Here is a 22,093-nt window from a genome sequence, read left to right as displayed (position 1 = left end):
TTTTTTTTTCAAATCCTTATCTGCATTTAGAAATGCACTTCAAATTCTTCTTAAAACATCTAACAGAGATAGTAGCAAAGATAGGACTGGAGATAGGATTAAATACTTTGTTAACTTGTCACCAGACAAACACACCAGATATGGTTATAATGGATGCTTATGCTTTAAATATGTATCAGCACAAAATTTCTAGTAATCCTGAATAAAATTCACTATTAGAAAACTGTACTTAGGGGGCACCTGGGTGTCTCAGTCATTAAGCGTCTGCCTTCGGCTCAGGGCGTGATCCCGGGGTCCTGGGATCGAGCCCCGCATCGGGCTCCCTGCTCCGGGCTCCCTGCTCCGCTGTGAGCCTGCTTCTTCCTCTCCCACTCCCCCTGCTTGTGTTCCCTCTCTCGCTGGCTGTCTCTATCTCTGTCAAATAAATAAATAAAATCTCCAAAGAAAGAAAAAGAAAGAAAGAAAGAAAGAAAGAAAGAAAGAAAGAAAGGGAGAGGAAAAGAAAGAAAAAATAAAGAAAAAGAAAAAGAAAAAAAGAAAAAGAAAAAGAAAACTCTACTTAGGGGCACCTGAGTGGCTCAGTGGGTTAAGTGTCTGCCTTTGGCTCAGATCATGATCTCAGGGTCCTGGGATTGAGCCTGCTTCTCCCTCTCCCTGTCGCTATCTCTGTCTCTCTCTCTCTCTCAAATAAATAAAATCTTAAAAAAGAAAAAGAAAACTGTAACTATGAGAAAATTAAAGTGGGACAACACCTGATATAATTAAAGCTGACTACATCCAAAATGAAAGAGTAAAATTCATTCCAAAAGGGGAGGTAAATGAGAATGTGTCTACATATCAATGTGTGGGAGACACCAAACTGACAAATTTCATGTACCGTAACTCAGTTTTACAATACAATGTCTGGAATTTGCTTCAAAATAATGGGAAAGGGAGAATAACATATGAAACAAAAGTGGCTATGAGTTGATACCCCTAGCTGGATGCTAACACTTGAGGACTCATTACACTAATCCACGTTAGGGTATATTTGAAAACTCCTGTAATAAAAGGTTCTACAAAATTCAAATTCAGTTATCTACTGCAGAGGCTATTTTGTTAAGACTGTACACCACAAACCATGAAACATCAATACAATGAAATAGAAGAAACATCGAAATTTACCAGTATGTCAACGATTTCAACACACCAAAATGTATATATGAAATGTTAAATTACAATCCACAATTATGTTAAAATACATTTACACTAACCAAAATCTGAGCCTTAAGCCTTTCTCAATCTCTCTGTGAAAATCAACCCATGTCTCAAATTTCAGACCGTCATCAAAATTTATAGAATAAAAACTCAGCCACCCTGTTGTTAAAGTACTGAAGTTACTTCTTGATATCTGAAAGTATCAAACCAAGTTTAATCCAATCCAGATAACACTAAGGGTGGTAACAGACCTGAAGAGACAGGAGAAGAGAATTTCTATTCCCTAAACCTCGCTATTTGCTAGGCACACAGTAGCTCATTTAATCTTACAGTATCTCAAACTCTCACTTCTGTGAGATAAAAACTATTAGCCACCCAAATATTACAGGTAAGGAAATCTGAGGCTCAGAGAGGTTAAGTAACTTGCCCTGGGCCACACAGTGACTAAGTGAAGAAGCTACGGAATGTGTCCTACTTGAAAGTTCAACACATTAGGCCATGCCACTACTAATAAACTGAACTGTCCTCCTTGCCTCAGCCCCTGAAATGCAAACATGCCTGAAGAAATTCAAACTGTGGGTCTAAATGGCTTAATGCCACCAGACAGTTCCCTGAAAAACAAGTTATTCTAGACACACATAAACAAGATCTTAATTAATGGATCTGCCCATCATTCTTTCCCTGACTGAGACATTAGCCTACAAGAATTTTATTTGACACTTGAGAAAAGCTTTGCCTTTTCCCAGCTTATACTTTTAAATTCCTAATTATTTTATTCTCAACAAGCTATAAAATCATAAGAAAACAAACATCTCTCAGAAAAATTTTACAGGGAAGAAAAGGTTATTTAACAACTTTTTAAGAAGTTGGGCAGAATATAACTAGTATATAATTACTTGGGGATTTTGCCAAAGCTGTTCTTTGCCACAACCTTATAAATGAGAGCAAGTGATCAGGTTTCTTTTTTTTTTAAATGATATTTATAATAATATACTATTAAATTAACAAAGTAGTATACGGTGATTCCAATTCAGTTCTAAACACCTTCCTCCTTTCATCTATACATAAATGCATATGGTAATTTTTTTCTATCTTTAGTCACATATATACACACACACGTATATATAAATATATACATACACACATACGCACCCCTCAAAATGTTTAAGGCGATTATGTCTGGATGGTAGGCTTCTTTTCAAATTGTTTTTTAATTTCTTTTTAAATTTTCTACAAAGTACAGGTATTATTTTTAGTAAAACGCCTACAAATGTTATTTTTTAAATGCATAGAAGAGAAACTGTCTAAAAAAGACTGGCCAGAGACCAATGGAAAACTGATGGTCCCCAGGAGATGAATCAGTGGAACCATAAGTGTTTCCTCGGGTCATTACAAAAGGGGGCTGTATGGGACTTATAAAAGTGTAATTGTTACTTTCAAACTCACTCAGTTTGTTAAGGTTACTAAGCTTAAGTAATTCCAAAATAAACACATTATCCTTGGGTCTCCAATACCGTCTTCAGTTAAAGTCCGTTACAGTAAGGTTCAGAAACATTAAGAGCATCCCTCAGTGAAACTCTTGCTCGGGGGCCCGGAATATAACTTTATCCCACTGGAAAAACAGGTTTAAGGATACCCAAAATAAATACAGAGTTGATGGCAGCTCCACTTCCTAGTCCATCATTTAGCAACATGAGCCTATAGTAGTAACGATGTGGTTCAACCACCGAAATGTTTGCAAACAACAAGAGTCCATGAACGCCTTTCCTTTAATCTCTGTACTACTCCCTAGCATTAAGTTCTATCAGTGAACCTTCTCCACACTGAGGAGCTGCAGGTCCAAGTAAGTTGATTATTGCTAGCATCGCCCCGAGTTAGCAACCACCAGGCTGCATCCCCACAAAGCAAGCTAAGCGGTGAGGCAAAACCTTACTAAAAGCCTTTTCAAGAGCAGTAATGTACCAACAACGCAACACCAAGAGCACTTTACATCTGCATGAGTTAGGAAATGAAACACATGAAACAAATTCAACTCAATGTTGAGGCATAATAGAAGCAACTCAATTGTACCAAGGAGATCTCTGATCCAGCTCTGGAGTTCTTGATAAAACCACCAAGAAATCTGTCAGTGCCTTTAAGGGTCAAGGCAAAGAGCAGAACTTGAGAAAGGGAGTGTTCCAGAGTACTAGAAACTTCTCTCCTGTGTCCTGTCACCCCTCCCCACACATACCCACAAGGGAACATAAACCTGCCGAGTGACTACAACATATGGTCCTCCACCCAGATTTGCCCAACAACCTGATCTTTACCCTAAGCTTTCACTCTTTAAAATATTAAGGGTGAATTTTTTCCTATGTAAAAATATCTGACTTTATAACGACAATCACTGAGAAAATATGATCCATTGTGCAGCCAATTTTGCTGAAATATAACCGTTCAGTAAAGGCAGGGGTCCTCGTAAGAGTTCTACAAATACACTGAGAAAGATTTTAAATGTGTTATCTGTGTTCTTTAAGTTACTTTATTTCCAAGAAGTCGATTTTACATAATATTTCTTGACTAAGCTGACTGTGCCAGTAAAATACAGGGAGAAGTATTACTTCTGGACCTACTTTCCACCTCTAAGGAAAGCCTTTCCGTTTTTATAGCTAACATGACAAAATCTACTTTTCAGCCAAACTTCCTCAACACAGCAGTTTAGATACTATTTCAAATACTATTAAATTTAATAGCAGGCCTAAATTCAGACTTCTCATTTCACTTTTGCACCTACTGGAAATTATTTCACTCAAAATAATTATGTCTTCAGACGATTTCCTATTTCCACTTAAAGTGGAAACAAATTAGAACACTTCAAATTCTATTTGCACTTCCCAAATACAGTAATGACTCATTTATCTGGCATCATCAGAAAATGAGGTTCTCCACATGAAGCATTTTCCAGATAACTGAAGTCCACAAGAGCACAGAGCTTGTCTGCTTTGTTCCTGCTGTATTCCCAGGGGCTAGAACAAGGGCTGGCACATAGCAGATGCTCAGTAATAGTCACTAAACATATGATTACATCAAGTACTAAAGCCCTTTTATTTTTTACCATCTAATAAAAATTTTCCTACTGTTTTTAGCCATCCGAAAGAGAGAGAGAGAGAGAGAGAGAGAGAGAGAGAGAGAAAGAAAGAAAGAAAGAAAGGAAGGAAGGAAAGAAAGAGCCCTGAACAGAAATTGTTTTTTAAATAAATCTGGGGCACCACTACAAACAGCAAGCACTCTACTCTACACGTACAATGCCCTCAGAAGTTATTAAAATACCATATTTAAATGGCCTCAACATGCTATGCTTTCTCACTTTTCCATTTCTGATAATTAGCTATCATCTCTATTTGCTGCTGCTGCCTTTACATACAGATGTTTGGCAAGATTCTAAAGTTAATTCTGCCTCCAAAGCAGAGTAAAATACCTGAACTTGGTTACAATTCTGAAGTCTTTCCCGCTTACTTCTGACCTGTGACTACATGCCGATTCTATGCATTTAACAGACTCCTTATACCACCCACCACATTCTACATAAAATCTGAGATGGTTTTATTAGTTTTAAATGAATATCTTAAGGGTTTTCATTTAAGTTCTACGTTTCAAATACTAATCATGAGTAATGGCTCAAAGACCAGCTCCAATATAAACCTCGGGGCATATTTTTTAATCCATTTAGGAGACACCAACCACGACAAAGCTGGATTTCATCTTGCCTGATACACTGTGATAGGGCCATAATTTAGATTCACTGTTCCAAAGTTCATGACAGCAAAAATCAAACACACTGGCAGCCATGGTGCATCGTGCTTGCACAGAAAGGCATATCTCCCTGAACCGAAGAGTGGAAAGAATAATTTAAGTACAGCATTTAGTTTATATAATACGACTGGAGTTCCTTCCCCACAACAAACTTTGAATAATGTTTATAATTTAGCAATCAACTGAAATGATGAAAGAATTACCACAATTGAAATAAAATATTTATGTATTTCAAACCAGGAGAATTGTGTCTTCAAAAACTAAAATAAGCTAACACAAACCTAGTTCTGAATTAGGGATGGATACAAATAAAATGGGGGATTTGTTTATTTGGGTTTTTGAGTCTCTTTTCTTCTTTTTAAAGATTTAATGAACTTTCATTTGAAATAAGTGTAGTTTACTAAATTAAAGGATTTGATTACATATTCTTTAAAAGTAACTAGCTGGGTAAACAATAAAGTAAGTTATCCAGAAGTCAAGAAAAGAAAAATTACTTCAGACTGTTTTATGAATATTCTTCCAAAATCACCAATCCTTCAACAAAAATAGTTCAACGGAAGATTTCAGTTCCTGGTACTGAACTGAACAAAGAGAACCACATGTTTTTAATGGTTGCTCATAAACGACCCAAATAAATCTCCAAAAGAACAGCAGTGGTTCTTTCTGTATTTTTCCCTTCAAAATGCACAAGACCAATTCAACATAAAAATAAAAATTACTGTACTTTATGGCACCACTCACTTTGTGACACATTTATTTGCTGTCATGAAAGTTAGTGCCTCAACAAAGTAAATGAGATTTAGGAAAAAACTTTTTTTATATCTTAAAGAGCACAAAATGTCCTTACCACTTGAGGCAGAAAAAGTTTACCCACCTCAAATGAGAAGCTTTTCAAACTAAGTGAGAGACCAAAGTATTTATGTATCAATGTTACAAGGAAGCTTTCCAAATAACTTTCTAATCAATTATGATGTGACCTTAGATCAGGATTACACTAACTACCATTTATAAATAAGAAACGAAGCCTGCACAACAGAAAATAGAACTTAAAATGTAACCACTGATGTTCTCCTTTGCCTGACTTTAAATCGTGAATTAAAACACAGCACAACAGCACACCCTGCTGGAAGTTAGAAATACAACTGGAGTAACTAGCAGTAACTGGATTGCAAAGATTTCACCCAAGATGAGAATTACTTCAAACCGAAAATAATTTCCCACTAAACGATAAAAGAGGCTCAAAGGTGTTAATCATCAGGTGCCTATACATGTGGTCTTAAAAGTAAAATTTGGACTTAAAATAATTTCATAATCAGGGGCGCCTGGGTGGCACAGCGGTTGGGCGTCTGCCTTCGGCTCAGGGTGTGATCCCGGCGATACGGGATCGAGCCCCACATCAGGCTCCTCTGCTATGAGCCTGCTTCTTCCTCTCCCACTCTCCCTGCTTGTGTTCCCTCTCTCGCTGGCTGTCTCTCTCTCTGTCAAATAAATTAAAAAATCTTTAAAAAAATAATAATAATTTCATAATCAAAGAATGCTTTTTCCTGTTCATTTCCCTAGGCCCACACAGCACCAACCCCTCCCAAGTAATATCACCATTTTTTATTTTAACCCTAAATAAAAATATTTTCCAACCTGCTTTCTGTAAAAAGAAATTGGTAATCACATAAGAGGAAATTGAGGCCATTTCTTCATGTGATTGCCTGTAGCACCCCTAGATCCCCCATTCCACCCTGGCCTCAGAAACATCCCTAAAGACCACCATTAAGAATCCACAAGGCAGCCTAGTGGTCCACGAACCACAGTTTACATGCCCTTGGCAAAATGCCTACACAGATTCTGGAATTCAAAACACGCAGACTGTATTAAGAAACCATATGCCATGAATTCCCCATCTAGTACATTTCAACATTTCCTCAGATGTGAAAAAATCACAGAAGCCATTGTCTAAAATAATCCAGCTCAGGGCTCTCTCCGTAACAAACAAAAAAGCAATCAGAGGATGAACAGAAAGGAACCAAAGTTCTATAAATATGCTCCCTTGGCTATAGAAAAAGACAGCTTCTTGGTACCGCTGCGCCCCCTCCTTATTCTAGCTCCCTTCTGTCCCAGCACTGAAGTCCGCTGTTCTGGGTGATTACTGTTAACTTCTCGTCTCCTGCTCCCACATTTAAAAGGTTCTGTTGGACCTGTGATCAACCTGGAGGACACTCTCTATCATGAAGGCCAGCAATTCTGAAAACCAATGAAAGTCAAAGATGATCAAACACTTCAGTGTAGTCTTCCCTCGAGAACCGCAAAAGCAAGGGGCACCTGGCTGGCTCAGTCAGAAGAGCATGCAACTCTTGATCTCAGGGTCGCAAGTTCGAGCTCCACACTGAGTGTAGAGGCTACTAAAACAAATAAATAGACTTTTAAAAAAAATTGCAAAAGCAACAATCACCCAGGTCTACTTTTCTGAAATTGTCTTCAGTGGTATTATTTGGTTCATTATTTCAATCAAGATACACTTTAAATTAGAATTTGAAAAGGATACCAACCTCAAGCCTCTTTTCAAGTGACTCAATCCTGTCCTTTTTGCTAGCTAGATTGGCCCGTGTGTAGCGGCTCTGCCCAGGAAGATACAAAACTTGACTGTAGCACTCTTCCCACACCTGGTTATAAGCTTCACTTGAGAGTTCTCCGTGGCTCATACCTTGTTTGACCACTTCCATCTCCTGCACCAGAACGTCCTGAGCCTGTGGACAGTAATAATTTCAGTAAAGTCTGGGTACTAAAATAGCTTGCCATCAAGAGAGAGCTTTAAAAAACTAGTTTTTCCTCTTTCTTTGGGTAAAGGCAAGGAGTTTGGGTTGGCTAGTTGTTTTTTGTGGAAGGGAAGAACAATACTTAAGCAAAGAATTAAGGAGCCAATAGGCTGGTGCAGGCGGAGCTAAAAAGGCAAGCATCCATGTATCCCCAGTAACATAAACCTCCTTTGCCTTCACTCACTGTAACAGTGGCCCCATCTCTTGGCTATCTACAGATGCCAGGGACACTTCAGTCTAAAGGTTTCACTTACATTCGCTCCAAATACCACACACCTTAAAAGTAGCTATATCAACCTCATTTTAAAGGTGATGAAACTAAGGCTCAGAGAGATTCAGCAACTTGTTCAAAAACACATCACTAAGAAAAGCAAGGCAGGAACATGCCCAAGCCAAATGGTACCTACGCTTGGCTGTGCTCCTTCCACTCTCCCAATCCCACCCTACACATTAGAGTTCACAGGATTGTGAAGGGGAACTAGGCATTTCTTTTGATACATGCCTTTTTTCTCATCTGATGAAATGCCGCTGACATTGCCAGAGAATGAGGTGGAGGCACAGATCAAAAAATAATGGATCACAGACCAGCTTCTACTTACTACTAAAGAAAGCTTAAAATGACAGAATGAGGGGGATAAGAGTTGGACAGGCCTGGATACAAATCATAGCTTTACCATTTAAGGAGCTGTCTGAACTTGCTTAACATCTCTGAGCCCATTTCTCATCTGGAAAATGAGGATAATACCTACCTGACATGTTTGTTATTAGGATTAAGTGATACAATATACATACAGAGCCTAGCCCAACGTCAGACACAATGACTCCATGAGCGTACCACATGAACTTTTTCCAGCCCTTTGTTTCATGGATCAAAACTGACAACTATTTTTTTGTGCCTTAAAGGAAGCTTTCAATCATTCTAATACATCAGAAAATAAGACCAAAATATATACTTAAAACAATGGAAAATCATGTCTATAGAAGATACAGAACAGATTCTTTAAAACAGTATCTCTGAGTGGAAATAATGAGAACAAACCAATTTTAACATCTTTAATGAAAATCTGACACTTCATAAGAAATACGGTATATCACTCCTAAACTGTACATAATAAAAATTTACAAATTCCGCTCTTGTAATTATTAGAAGAGAGTTTGACTAAGTTATCTTTAAACTCTCCATAAAGAATCTGCTAAGTAAACAGCTCCTTCCAATTCTTTTTGGAACACAGAGGAATATAAATACATACATAAAATATAAAAGAATAATCAAACTACTCTGTAATGGTTTCAAATAATTCCAAAGCACTACCTACAATTATTATTTTCAAAAATTTTATTAGAATCTACCCCCTATAGAACCTTCTATCAGGCAACAAGAGATCACGATGTGATCCTTATTTCAGGTTTCCATACACAAATTCTTAAATCCCATCTTCCCCTATTTTTACTCTAAAGAGAGGAGATTGTTCAAGTATGGAATTCAGAGTGTAATTCTCAACCTCAGTCCGATTATTAAATGTGCTTGCCACAGGAACAGGCCCTCAACAGATGTCGGTTTCCCATTGCACTTGCTAAAAAAGAGTAACTCAAGAGTTATTCAGAAATCAGGGGCGAACTGTTCAGATATAAATTTAAACCCTTCCTTTCTCTATTTTCTAAAAATCCTTTAATAAACACGCATTACTTCTGCAACAAGTAAAACAGAAAGTAAGAAAAAGGCAGAGGGAAAGAACTGGAGAGAAGATAGAAAAAAGATATCTTATGGGTAGTTTCTCCCAAGTATGCAATAGCCCATACCAATCAACAGGTCTGTCACCGCCCCTCCGGGCTAAGGCCTACAGAAAAATGAGTAAAGCTAATGACCACTCTGCTTCCAGCCACGGCACCAACTGTATTTTCTCATACCATGGAACAGATTCTATTCACGGTCACAGCTGTTTGCTCTGTCAAAGCAGAAATAATCAAATGCATATGGAGGAAGAGGCAGGACAGACTTGAAAACGTTTCTGTATTTACTTATCCAAAAGGATAGTGGGAAATCCTGTGAGGGAAAGAAATTCAGTAAACAGTATTTCCTTTCTCTGACTAGGTGAAAGAAACATTTTGAATATATGCTTGCTTTTTCATATTAATCTAAATAAATGAGATTTAAGTTTTAAAGGCATTCAATTCTACTCAGAAGTAGCAGAGTTAAACACAGGAAATGGCAATCACAGCAACCGTACATCAGACATACACCCATGAAACAAGAACACCTTGCCACCTAAGCCAGTGATCACCTGAAGAGCCCTAGTACAGAAGGGGAGGGGGCGTGGTCAAGTATGTCTTCTTCCTAACACTTAATATGAATGTTTATCTCCTAATCACATAATTCATTTGTTTATAAATATCAGCATGAGAAAATAAAGCTCACGTTCGTCCTTGATACATAGTACTTAATAAATACTTTATAAAGACTAAAACATTCCTGTTGAATCATACCTTTTTGAGCTCTTCTTTGGAGAATTTTTCATAAGGATTATGTTCCAGATAGGCAATGTGTTCTGAATTATTAGTACCAAATCCTACAGTTTTTCCTTTTTTATTTCCAGATGGTTCATAAGGATGATGTAGAAGGTCATAATGAAGCATTGTGATCATTTCTTTTTTGATTAGTTCTTCACTTTTTTGTAAATCTGTTAGAGGTGGTTCTACATTTAGGGGTCTTAGAATAGTTTCATTTACCTAAAATTTTAAAACAAGTACAATTACCAAACATATCACTGCAATACGGATGCTATTACTTGTTCTAGCGTGAATTAAATAGCAGTTTTACATTTTCAAAAGGAACTTTTTTTTTTCCCTTCTAAAGTCTTACTTGTACCAGTGAAACATTTTAGAGATTAAATCTGGGAACTGCTTTACTATATTCCAGAAAGTAGATAAAATTATGTTTTATAGACTTTATGAATGATATAAAAACATCAATCATATAAGAAGAAACTTAAAACTTCCTAAGCCAGAAATTCTAACACTTACTTCTGATGGTCTTGGCAGATCTTTCTGGACAGCTTTGTGCATTCGTTTCATTTCCTTTACACGCTCTGCCTCTCGTATAGCCTTAAAAAATTATTGTTATATCCATTATTACAGCTATGCAGTATTTGCCACATTTCATTAGACTTGAAAACACTTTATAAGAACATGTATGCTCAAGAGCTAATGCTACAGAAATCTGTGTAAGTTTGTAGAAAAACAATATAAGGCAACAGAATCAGTCTGTTCATTCTCTCCTTACAATACAAACTAACAACTGCCAACAGCTACTAGAGCATTCTCCAAGTTTACATGGCTCCATCCATCAGACAGTCATTCTTCTCTTGTTTAAACTGGAATCCTAATAAAAATCCTAGAAAAGAGCACAGGCAGTAATGTCTCTGACATCAGCTGTAGCAACATTTTTCTAGATATGCCTCCTGAGGCAAGGGAAATAAAAGCAAAAATAAACTATGGGAATAACATCAAAATTAAAAGCTTCTGCAGCACACTGAAGGAAATGATCAACAAAACTAAAAGGCAACCTGTTGAATGGGAGAAGATATTTGCAAATGACATATCCGATAAAGGGTTAGTATCCAAAATATATAAAGAATTTACACAACTCAACACCAAAAAACAAATGATTCAATTAAAAAATGGGCCGAAGAAAAAAAATGGGCAGAAGATGTGAACAGACACTTCTCCAAGATGACATCCAGATGGCTAATGAACACATGAAAAGACGCTCAACGTCTCTCATCAACAGGGCAATGCAAACCAAAACTACAATGAGATAGGGGCACCTAGCTGGCTCAGTTGGCAGAGCATCTGACTCTTGTTCTCAGGGTCGTGAGTTCAAGCCCCACATTGGGTGTGGAGACTACTTAAAAAACTTTTTTAAAAAGCTACAATAAGATATCACCCACACCTGTCAGAATGGCTAACTTCAAAAACATAAGAAACAACAAGTGTTGGCAAGGATGTGGAGAAAAAGGAACCCTCCTGTACTGTTAGCAGGAATGCAAACTGGTGCAGCCACTGTGGGAAACAGTATGGGAAGTTCCTCAGAAAGTTAAAAATTGAACTGCCCTACGATCCAGCAATCACACTACTGGGCATTTACACAAAAAACCACAAAAACACTAATTCAAAGGGATACATGCACCCTTATGTTTAGGGCAGCATTAATTACAATAAACAAATTATGGAAGTAGCCCACGTGTCCACGGATAGCTGAATGGATAAAGATGTGATATCAGTATGTATGTTTGTATGTACATACACATGTGTGTTTGTGTGTGTATGGATAGAGAAGACACGATACACACCCACCCACACTACAACGGAGTATTATTCAGCCTTCAGCCATGAAGAATGAAATCTTGCCAATTGCAAAAACATGGATGGAGACAGGGTATAATGCTAACTGAAATAAGTCAGTCAGAGAAAGGCAAGTACCGTATGATTTCACTCATATATAGAATTTAATAAAACTAGCAAAAGGAAAAAGAGAGAGACAAACCAAGAAACAGACTCTTAACTACAGAGAACAAACTGACGGTTAACAGACGGGTGGGTGGGGGGAAGGGTGAAACAGGTGCTGGGGATGAAGGAGTGCACTTGCCGTGATGAGCACTGGGTGATGTGTATGTACGGAAGTGCTGAATCACTACATTGTACACCTGAAACTAATATTACACTGTATGCTAACTATATTGGAATTAAAATAAAATTTAAAAATTAAAAATAAATAAATTGGAATCCTAAACTTAGAAGGGACTCTCAATTGTTCCTCCTGCAATACAACCCTCACTTCCACCCCAAAAGTTAGTGATTTTTAATTTAAAAAGCCAACCAATGAATGTGTTGTCTTCTGATTCTTAAATCATGAATTATGTGAGTTAACACATTAGAATTTCACAGCATTTCTAAGAGTAAATGTAGGGCAAAGTAACTAAGAGAACTAAACACAAAAAGTATTATCCTGTATTAAAAGCACATTCGTGTGATTTCTAAAATATATTTGTATTGATGCTACTCGCACTTCAGTTCCATGAAATCACTCAACTTCTAAAATCATCCTGAAATGGGACTGCAGAAACAAGTCCTAAGAGGGGTCACATGACCTCAGTGTGAAATCAAGATTCACCACTTCCCAAATATCAAAGCCGGGAAAGTTAATTAACCTGAGATTATTTCCTTACTTCTAAAATGAAGCTAATACCTATCCTATTTACATCACCAGGTTGGTATGTGCAAATAAATAACTATGAGATGTATCAGTATAAGATGTTACTATTATTATTCTGACACACTCGAAATTTCCCTGTCCCCCCTGCACACTAATATAAAATAAAATCAAAAAAATAAAATAAAATAAAAGACTACTTATGTGTATATTAAAGAGGCATCACAAATCCGATAGGAGGTATTTAAATTATATACATACATACACATACCTACACATCTTAAGAACGCCTATCAAGATATTCTCGGTATATTATTAATTACACGATTTTATGTTATTAATAATGGTAAGTAATTTACTTTAGAGAAATCTCTTTAAATACTGAAGAAACTTTTTTTTTTTTAAGGAAGGATCTTGACACATTTAATGACCATTCTTTATTGTCTCAGCCCACCGACATACTCAGCAACTTCACACTTCCTTTCTAGCACAATTACCCACCTGCTTTCGTGCATCCACATCAGCTGCATCTTCAATGTAAGTATCATCTATTTCACGGTCTTCCAGCTCCTTCTCAGCATTTTCTGGCAGAACAATTTCAAAGTCATTCTTAGGGGCAGGAAGGCCCAACAACCCTAAACGGAGATGTTCACGAGATTCTCTCTCCTGTAGAAAAAAGTTGGTCCATCTCAATTCATACACATTAAGAATTCAACCAATATTCTTTAAGAGTTTCTAAAAAATAATTAGCTTATTTTAATTCTAGAAAAATGATCCCTACCTTCAGAGCTCAGACGAGTTTTTTGCTTGATTTCTATCTCACTTTCTTCTCTAAATTAAGATCAATAACTCTGATTTGTGATCAATACAATTACTCAGGGATATTCTAAGAGAAGGTTTGGGAATTACCTCTGCAGGGGCAGAAAAATCCTTTAGGATTTCCATTTAAGGAAAACATTTCTGAAACTGAAATTTAACAGCAAATGAAAAGAACAAGTTCACAAGTTAATTTGTCCTTGGACTAATTAAACCTAATCTGAAAAGATGCCTGAATTTTTGTGTTTATTTTTAATTGACTAGGGCACCCGGCTGGCTCAGTCAGTGGAGAATGCAACTCCTGATCTCGGGGTCATTAGTTCAAACCCCATGTTGGGCATAGAGTTTACTTAAAGACAAATGGAAGGGAGGGAGGAAGGAATTACTAGATCATACGATGGCCAAAGAAAACAGTCTACTTTTCCCGAAAGAAACTGCCTGGTACCCCAAGTTTTCCCCAGTACATCCTTGGCTTACCTTTCCAGTCTCATTCCCCACAGCTCCATTACATGTATGGTAGGTGTGAGGACCCGATGAGCTGCTAGGTCCAAAACATGCTCCATGCTTACTCACATCGTGGCCTCCATCTGAGATAGCCCCCAATCTCCTTCTGAGCATACCTCCTCAATGAAGGCTTTCCAAGTGCCCACCCAACAAACGTGATTTTTGGCCACCCTAAGTATGTTGGTTTTACTCAGAGAGCTTATTCTGTTCTTATATTACAATTATTTTCAGACGTGGTTTAGTACGCCAATCTCTCCAAAATATAAACTTCCTTAAGACAAAGGACATCTTTACTCAACCTTAGATCCTTTCAAGTCTCCACATCAGCACCTTGCACACATTACATTCTTCATTTGTTTAGTTGTCATGTAGCCATTCACAGTTGATATTAGCTGATATCAATTTGGGCATCAACAAAATTCTAAACTAACCAAATCTATACATGAAGTTAGAATTAATTTGTAAAGTGAAAATAGGTCGATATCGCTGGAACTCATTAAAAAAAATCTTACAATGATTTTCTGTGGCATCACATAATAAGACCCATAGTGACATAATAAAAGTAGTAACAAGAATAGAAATAAAACTGTGGCTTTTATAATTAGCTGCCTACATCAGCTTGCAAAATACAAAAAGGAAAACTTCACTAAGATAAGCAATAAACATCAACTTAACTTGCCTTTGAGATCTAGACTATTCTTCTAAAAGTACAGAGCAAACAGAGGAATCAAGGCTCAAAACCTAATTTATGAAGCATTCCAAACTCAAATTTTATTTTATAGAAATAGAAAAAAAAAAAGTATCAGTCAAGAAAGTAAACTATCATTAGCAAATGATAAAAAATAAAATCATATGAGATACAAGGAGCATTACTATCAGCATAATCAATATTCACAAACATATTAATAAGCAGGCTTATGAGAACAAAAGGTTCTCCTTCTCGAGTCCTCCAATCATTCTTTTCTGGCATCCGCAGGTATACAGTTTCTTAAGGTGTATGCAATGTGCACCAACGAGGGGAAATATTTTAATGCAGCACCCATGAGACAGAACGGTTTTTTTATAAAAATAGTATTAAAAGGGAATTGACATGTACCATCTGCTTCACATAAGAGGGATCACTGTAGTCTGCCATTCCATCCTCAGGATTAATGTTTAACTTGTCTCGAAGAGGCGTTCTACCGGGGGTGGAGTTAATAACCGGTTTGGGAGTTGTCCCACTGCGGGGAGTCAACCCTTCAGATCCATGAGAAGGAGTCCTAGAAAGACAGAAATTCCAATTAATGAAAGTGCCAATTTTATCTGGATTGTGCTTTCAAATGTTTTTCACACAAACTATGTGAAAATAATTTTCACAATATTTTATGTGAAAGCATAAAAGAAAGAAAGAAAGATCACAGAAATTCTGTCTCCCTACCTGGTTTTACGTTAGCTTTCTAGGTTATAAAACAGGTTTAGTTCAAGTAGCTTAGTATTTACACATAGTATTTTCACTTTAATGACTTCCAAATTATTCCATCTGACATTTTCTTGCCTTGCTAAACGAGGCCCACCAAGCATTATTTCAACCCTTCCTTGATGCACCGCAGGGGGGATGAGAACGTGGAGGTCAGCCACCCTGCTCAAAGACCCCCAGGAAACTCTTTTTTAGTTCAGTGGCTTCATCTTACCATTTGGCCCTCGTGGTGAGGGTCTGTTGGCTACAGCACCACTATCGTGGGTGTGCACTCACTTCAGTAGTTCCTCCCTTTACGTTTTGTTTGGAAACCAAACACAGGCTTATACATACTGAGTGAAGGCAGAGACTCTCTTAGGAATAAAGTCCATACAGTCTGCAACTTATATTTTAATTGATCAAAGCCTTTCTCTGTTGCTGTTGCTTATTTCCTTTATCTTGGCTGTTGCAGACAAGTGGCACTGCCAGACAGGTGTTCCCAAAGGTGAGGTGGGGTGTTATCATTAGACATGGTCCCTGTCCCCAAGGAGCTTACGATCTAGTTGAGATAAGACATTCACAGGAAAAAGAGGGATTAGGCTCTCCTACAAGCCTTGCAAAAGTATTAAATACTAAAAGGATTTGGCTGCTGATGCTTCTTGATCCTGCTGTTGGGTACAGTCATAACAGCCTGAGATGCTTCCCATACTAAACAACCAGGAGGAGGACATACCCCTAAACACTGAAAATTTAAAGTAAAGCCCAACGATTTCCAACCTTAAAAGCTCAAATTTCATTTTAATATGACTTGCTTCTACAGCATTTTTATCTCAAAAAGTCTTCTTAAAAAACAGTAACTTAAAACAAAACAAAAAAATTATAAACAAAGACTGAACTCTGACCTCTACTTAATGATATACACAAGACAGTGTTAGAAGTGAAATGGACAGAAACCTGCAACTGACTTTGAAATGCATTAAAAAATTAGATGGACTGACGGATATATGATAAATCGAATACAGTTAAGATGCTAACAACTGCAGAATCTAGGAGATAAGTAATACGGATGTTTGTTTTCCCATTCTTTTGACCTCTCTGAATGTTAGAAATTTTCATAATAAAATGCTGGGAGAAAAGCAATAGTAATACACAGATAAAGGACTACAACTTTTTTAAAATTCAACAAATGACCATTAACAGTGGATGATTTGTTCTTTTAAATCAGATAAAATGTATTCAGCAACAAGGTGACAGCATCGGAAACCCTGAAAAAAGAAGAAAGTTCCATATAGTTCTAACCAATTCCTGGATATTATGATGTTATTTACTACTATGAGTGAGAAGAAATCAAAAAGGCAAATTAAACCCTTATTTCCATTCTCCATCAACATTACTAAAGCAAACACGTCCAATCCTTGGATTCAAGTTTTCCTAAAACAGAAAAGGTTTACTTACTCACAATACCTGAATGGGGTGGAAAGAACTGTGTTTGGAGTCTGAACAACCTGCCGCTGTGGAGTCACGCCTGAGAAGTCACTCTCGTGCAAAGGGGTGTTAAGTCCACCTTTTAATGGGGTGTCCACGTTGGTCAGGGCCATGAGGTTCTGAGCTTCCTGATAAACAAGAAGGTAAAGAAGTGCATTTTAACAGTTCAGCCAGGAGAGCAGAATCCTCTCTTCTGGTCCTACTATATAAATCTCAAAGGAGACGGAATTCTTATACATGTTCTTAATGAACACCGAGACAGAGAATGAACTCTGGGCCGTGGCAGAATTCAATACTTCTATTCCTCTGTCAGCCTAATATAGCATCTCAGAGGTTTTGGAATGAAGTTTAAAATGTCAAGAAATGTTTTGAAATGAAATTATCATGACCTATTACCTGTGCCAAATCTCTTTACAATCATAAAGAACTAAGAATTCAGATTTCCCCAGGTGAGCCTAGGCTACATGTCACAACACCCAGATTTTTCTTTTTTGAGAGAGTGCACGCACACAAGCACATGAGTGTGCATACATGCGTGAGTGGGGGGGGTGGTAAGGGCAAAGGGAAAGAGAGAAAATCTTAAGCAGGCTCCAAGCTCCACACGGAGCCCAACACAGGGCTCAACCTCACGACCCAGAGATCATGACCTGAGCCAAAATCAAGAGTCAGATGCTTAACTGACTGAGCTACCCAGGCGCCACCAGAACACCCAGATTTTAGTCTGGTTTTATCACTAACTCTATTCAGTCTTCATTAGCCCCTTTGAGTCTCAGTTTCCTCTACTGATAAGTTAAGATACCACTAACTGGCCTATCCATTTCCTGAGAAAACTCACGAGAGCAGGTTCCTTTCTGAAGTCTTGCTGTTCTCTTTAGGCAGGTCTGACATTGCTCTCTTTAGCCCCTCTACCACAACCCTACACTCGCTACTATCACTGCACCCACAATCTCCTCATCCCCAACTCCAGCCCTGTGAGAGACTACATTTTTCAAGATAGTCACAGCCATATCTCTCATCTCATGTGCTCTTCTTACGATTCAACTTTGATACGACTCCCATCAAGAGGGAATCCAGGTAGCCTTGTGAATTACCTATAACTAACAAAATGCAGCAAAGTGACACTGCTTGACTTCCAAGGAAGGATGAACAAAAACACAGCTTTCCACCACACTGACTACAACACCCCCACTGGAGCCTGGAGACACCATGGGAGAAGTTCAACTGTTCTGAGGCCACATGCTGAAAGAAAGCCCAAGCCACCGAGAGGCCACACAGATTTACTCCCCATTCTCAGGTGAGGACCCAACCCACAGCCAGCATGAACTACCAGACATGGAAAGATGATGATTCAAGCCCCTATGTGTCAAGACACCCCATCAAATGTTGAGTCTTCTTAGCTGAGGCCCTAGACTTCATGGAACAGAGACAAGCCATTCTTTCTGTGCCCTGTCCAAATTCCTGACCAACAGAGACCATTAACACAATAAAATGTTTTAAGCTGGTAAGTTTTGGGGCAAAACGAAGATAACCAGAGCAAGGCTTATTCATTCCATTACTGTGTTGTTCATATTCATTGGAAGGAACCTTGAATTTCACATTATCAAAGTCCTGTGTGTGTTCTTTTTGCCAGCCCAAATACAAACATTCTTCCCCAACTAGGCTCCCAAAAGGCTGGCCAGCTTTATACCTCTGGGCAGGAGATTGGAAGCCGCTTCTCTCAGGAATTTGACTAACCTAAAAGAAAAGATGTAGAAATACTGACATCAAGAATTTGCCAATGATGGGTGCCTGGGCGGCTCAGTTGGTTGGGCATCTGACTCTTGATTTCGGCTCAGGTCATGATCTTAGGGTCATGAGATTGAGCCCCACATCAGGTTCCATGCTCAGTGGGAAATCTGCTTGAGATTCTCTCCCTCTCCCTTTGCTCCTCCCCCGTGCACATTAGCTCTCTCTCTAAAATAAATAAATAAATCTTTGGGGGGGGAGAATTTGCCAACGAAACCCCCCCAGCCAGTTCAGCCTGGAATCAAGGAGGCCTTACCCAAGGAGCTTCTAGTCTACTTTTAATTGCCCTGCCCTTAGCCCTTAGAAATAGGCAGATATAGGCAGAGAGCTAAAGATTACAAGATATTTGAGGAAATAGCCAATACAAAAAACAGAGAACAAAAGAAACTTAAATACTATGCAGGGAAAAGAAAACTTTTAAGAACAAAACAAAACCATCATTAATAGCCTCAGAGAAAGAAGACAAAATATTCATTAAATGAGACACTTAAAAACTGAACACATTTTTAAAAAGAGCTCTTAGAAATTAAAAATGTGATAGTAAAAAATTCAAAAACTGAACAAAGATAAAATTAAAAAAATCTCCTAGCAATAAATCAAAAGGTGAATCAAAACAAGAAACCAGAAAGGAATAAGAATTTGAGGTTCATAAAAAGGAACAGACCAATGAAAGGAGGAAACAAAAATTTTCAAAATAACATCCCAGAATCGAAGACCATGAGTCAGTCTCCAGAATGAAAAAATCCACCAAGTACCAAGCACAGTGACTAAAAACAGACCCACACCAAGAAATATGCATGTGAAAAAGAGAAGATCATATAAGCTTCCAGAGGGAGAGAAAAAGGGGTTTGCTATTAACAACCTAAATGGCACAGGTGATCTCAATAGCTGTAAGAGAAGCCAGAAGATGTTGGAGCACTGCCTTCAAAACTGTAATCAAAAACCATTTCAATCTGGGAATGCCTGGCTGACTCACTCAGTGGAGCATGCAACTCTTGATCTCAGGGTCATGAGTTCAAGCCCCATGCTGGGTACAGAGCTTACTTAAAAGGGGGAAGAAAAAAAAAAAAAGAAAAGAAGATTTCAACCTAAAATTCTATACCCAGTTATACTATCAATCAGTTAAGAGGACAGAACAGAAATTTATATATATGCAAGGTCTTAAAAATTCCATCTGCCATGAACCCATCCTCAGAAAGTTACCAAAGGACATGCTTCACTAATAAGGGTGTAAACCAAGAAAACCAAAGGCATGGGAGCCAGGGAAGAGGCAATCGAAGGGATTTTCTAGGGTGCCAGGAAATAAGAGAACAAGCTGTAAACAAGATCTAAAGAATAATCAGTCCAAAATAGAACATGCAGAAATTTTGAGAAAGACCTCTTCAAAAAGCTAAGAATATCTAAAATTTGATCAGATTACAGGAGATTTACACATACAGTGTCAAGTCTAGAGTTGAATTCCTACTAAGTAATGAGAAAATTTAGCATGTGAATAAAATAAGCATTAACTCAAAGAAAAAGATAATAATGTGCAGTAGAGTAATTATAAGGCACTTTGTAGGCTCAGCAATTAATAGTTTACAGTCATCAAAATTATGATATAATCATAATGGAATATGAGGGAATGGGAAGAGTGCATATGCATGGTAGAAGAAGAGGGTGTGAGAGCCAAATGTTCAAACTCCCAACTGGAAAAATGGCTAAAACTAAAAATAAATCCATAAGTAACAAGTGTCCCAGCAAAAAGGTGGTAAAAACAAAGAGTTCTAACTGGAGCCTCTAGAGAGCAAGCAATGAGGAGCACAACTTTCTCTTACTAAGTTTATTTGACTCCAAATCAAGACCTTAAAATTTCTGGGGGTGCCTGGGTGGCACAGTCAGTTAGGCATCCGACTCGATTTTAGCTCAGATCATGATCTCAGGGCTTTGGGATCGAGCCCTGCATCAGACTTAAGATCTTCTCTCTCTCTCCCTCTCTCTCTGCCCCTTCACACCCCACTTGTGTGTACTTGCTCTCTAAATAAACAAATAGATATTATATATAAATTAAAAATTATATTTCTGGGGCCCCTGGGTGGCTCAGCCATTAAGCATCTGCCTTCGGCTCAGGTCATGATCCCAGTGTTCTGGCATCAAGCCCCGCATCGCCTGCTCAGCGGGAAGCCTGCTTCTCCCTCTCAAACTCCCCTTGCTTGTGTTCCCTCTCTCGCTGTCTCTCTGCATCAAATAATAAAATCTTTTAAAAAAAATTATATTTCTGACTATCAGAGAAGAGGAAATGAGACGTAAGGGTGATCAATAGTGTTCTGTTAGGTGTGGCTATTCTCTGGCATATAAATACCCTAAGAACACATAGAGCTGTACGCCCCATGTGTTCAGGAGAAAGAGGGAAACAGTACTGATGGCAGCCTGTCCCCAGCTAAGTACAGAAATGCAAGGAAGTTTTAAAAATCACTACTACAACTCCTGAAACCAATATGGACTGTATGTTAACTAAAATTTAAATTAAAAAAAAAAAAATCACCGACTACCTACATCCGCTTTCTAGGATTACTAGGCAATGTGAAATTTTAGAACACTGTGCTTTATTAACAGATACTAAAGATTAATGAAGGAGGAAGAGCTGGCCTCAAAAAAAAAAAGAACCTACGAATTAATAAATGTAAACATGAAACCACCTAATTAATCTGCTAATTTAGTTTCCTTAATAAAGAAATCTCTAGAATCCATGCATTCAGGACTCAGTTTCAAACTGTTTACCCTAAAAGAAACAAACCAAATCACATACTGTTCTCCTTCATAACATTTTCAAGGACAACGAGGTGAAAGGCTCACACTACTATATGACAGTTACCTGCAGAATTCTATCTTGGGAAGCTGGTGTGCGAGGTGTTCGAAGAGCGATGCTGTTGTTGGTGACATTGTACTCAGACAAAAGAGTACTGGAGGCAGAGTTTGTTATGCCAGATTCCTCAGCAGTCTGACGTGCAATTTCACTTGCTTGGCCTACTTTCACAACCTCCTGGAGTTCTGCATCTGAAATCTAAAAAGACACAGTTATCA

General features: G+C 38.0%; 1 protein-coding gene across 2 annotated transcripts in view; it reads right to left on the bottom strand.

The window, feature by feature from the left end:
- The window catches only part of CDC5L (cell division cycle 5 like), a 46,439-nt gene that overhangs the window by 7,645 nt on the left and 16,701 nt on the right, over positions 1-22,093 (bottom strand). Inside the window, exons 8-14 of one of the 2 annotated variants that reach the window (XM_008691852.2) lie at positions 21,885-22,073; positions 17,216-17,373; positions 15,422-15,584; positions 13,507-13,671; positions 10,818-10,898; positions 10,281-10,523; positions 7,530-7,727 (exon numbers count right to left, since the gene is read on the bottom strand). In XM_008691852.2, coding sequence (XP_008690074.1) covers positions 7,530-7,727; positions 10,281-10,523; positions 10,818-10,898; positions 13,507-13,671; positions 15,422-15,584; positions 17,216-17,373; positions 21,885-22,073 — 1,197 coding nt within the window. The remainder of the gene's footprint in view (positions 1-7,529; positions 7,728-10,280; positions 10,524-10,817; positions 10,899-13,506; positions 13,672-15,421; positions 15,585-17,215; positions 17,374-21,884; positions 22,074-22,093) is intronic. The other variant, XM_008691853.2, reaches the window with a different exon arrangement.

The sequence above is a fragment of the Ursus maritimus genome, unplaced genomic scaffold, assembly GCF_017311325.1.
Source record: "Ursus maritimus isolate PB19 unplaced genomic scaffold, ASM1731132v1 scaffold_29, whole genome shotgun sequence".
Taxonomy (NCBI): domain Eukaryota; kingdom Metazoa; phylum Chordata; class Mammalia; order Carnivora; family Ursidae; genus Ursus; species Ursus maritimus.
The sequence above is the reverse complement of the archived record's forward strand: the minus strand, read 5'-3'. Positions and strand labels throughout refer to the sequence as shown.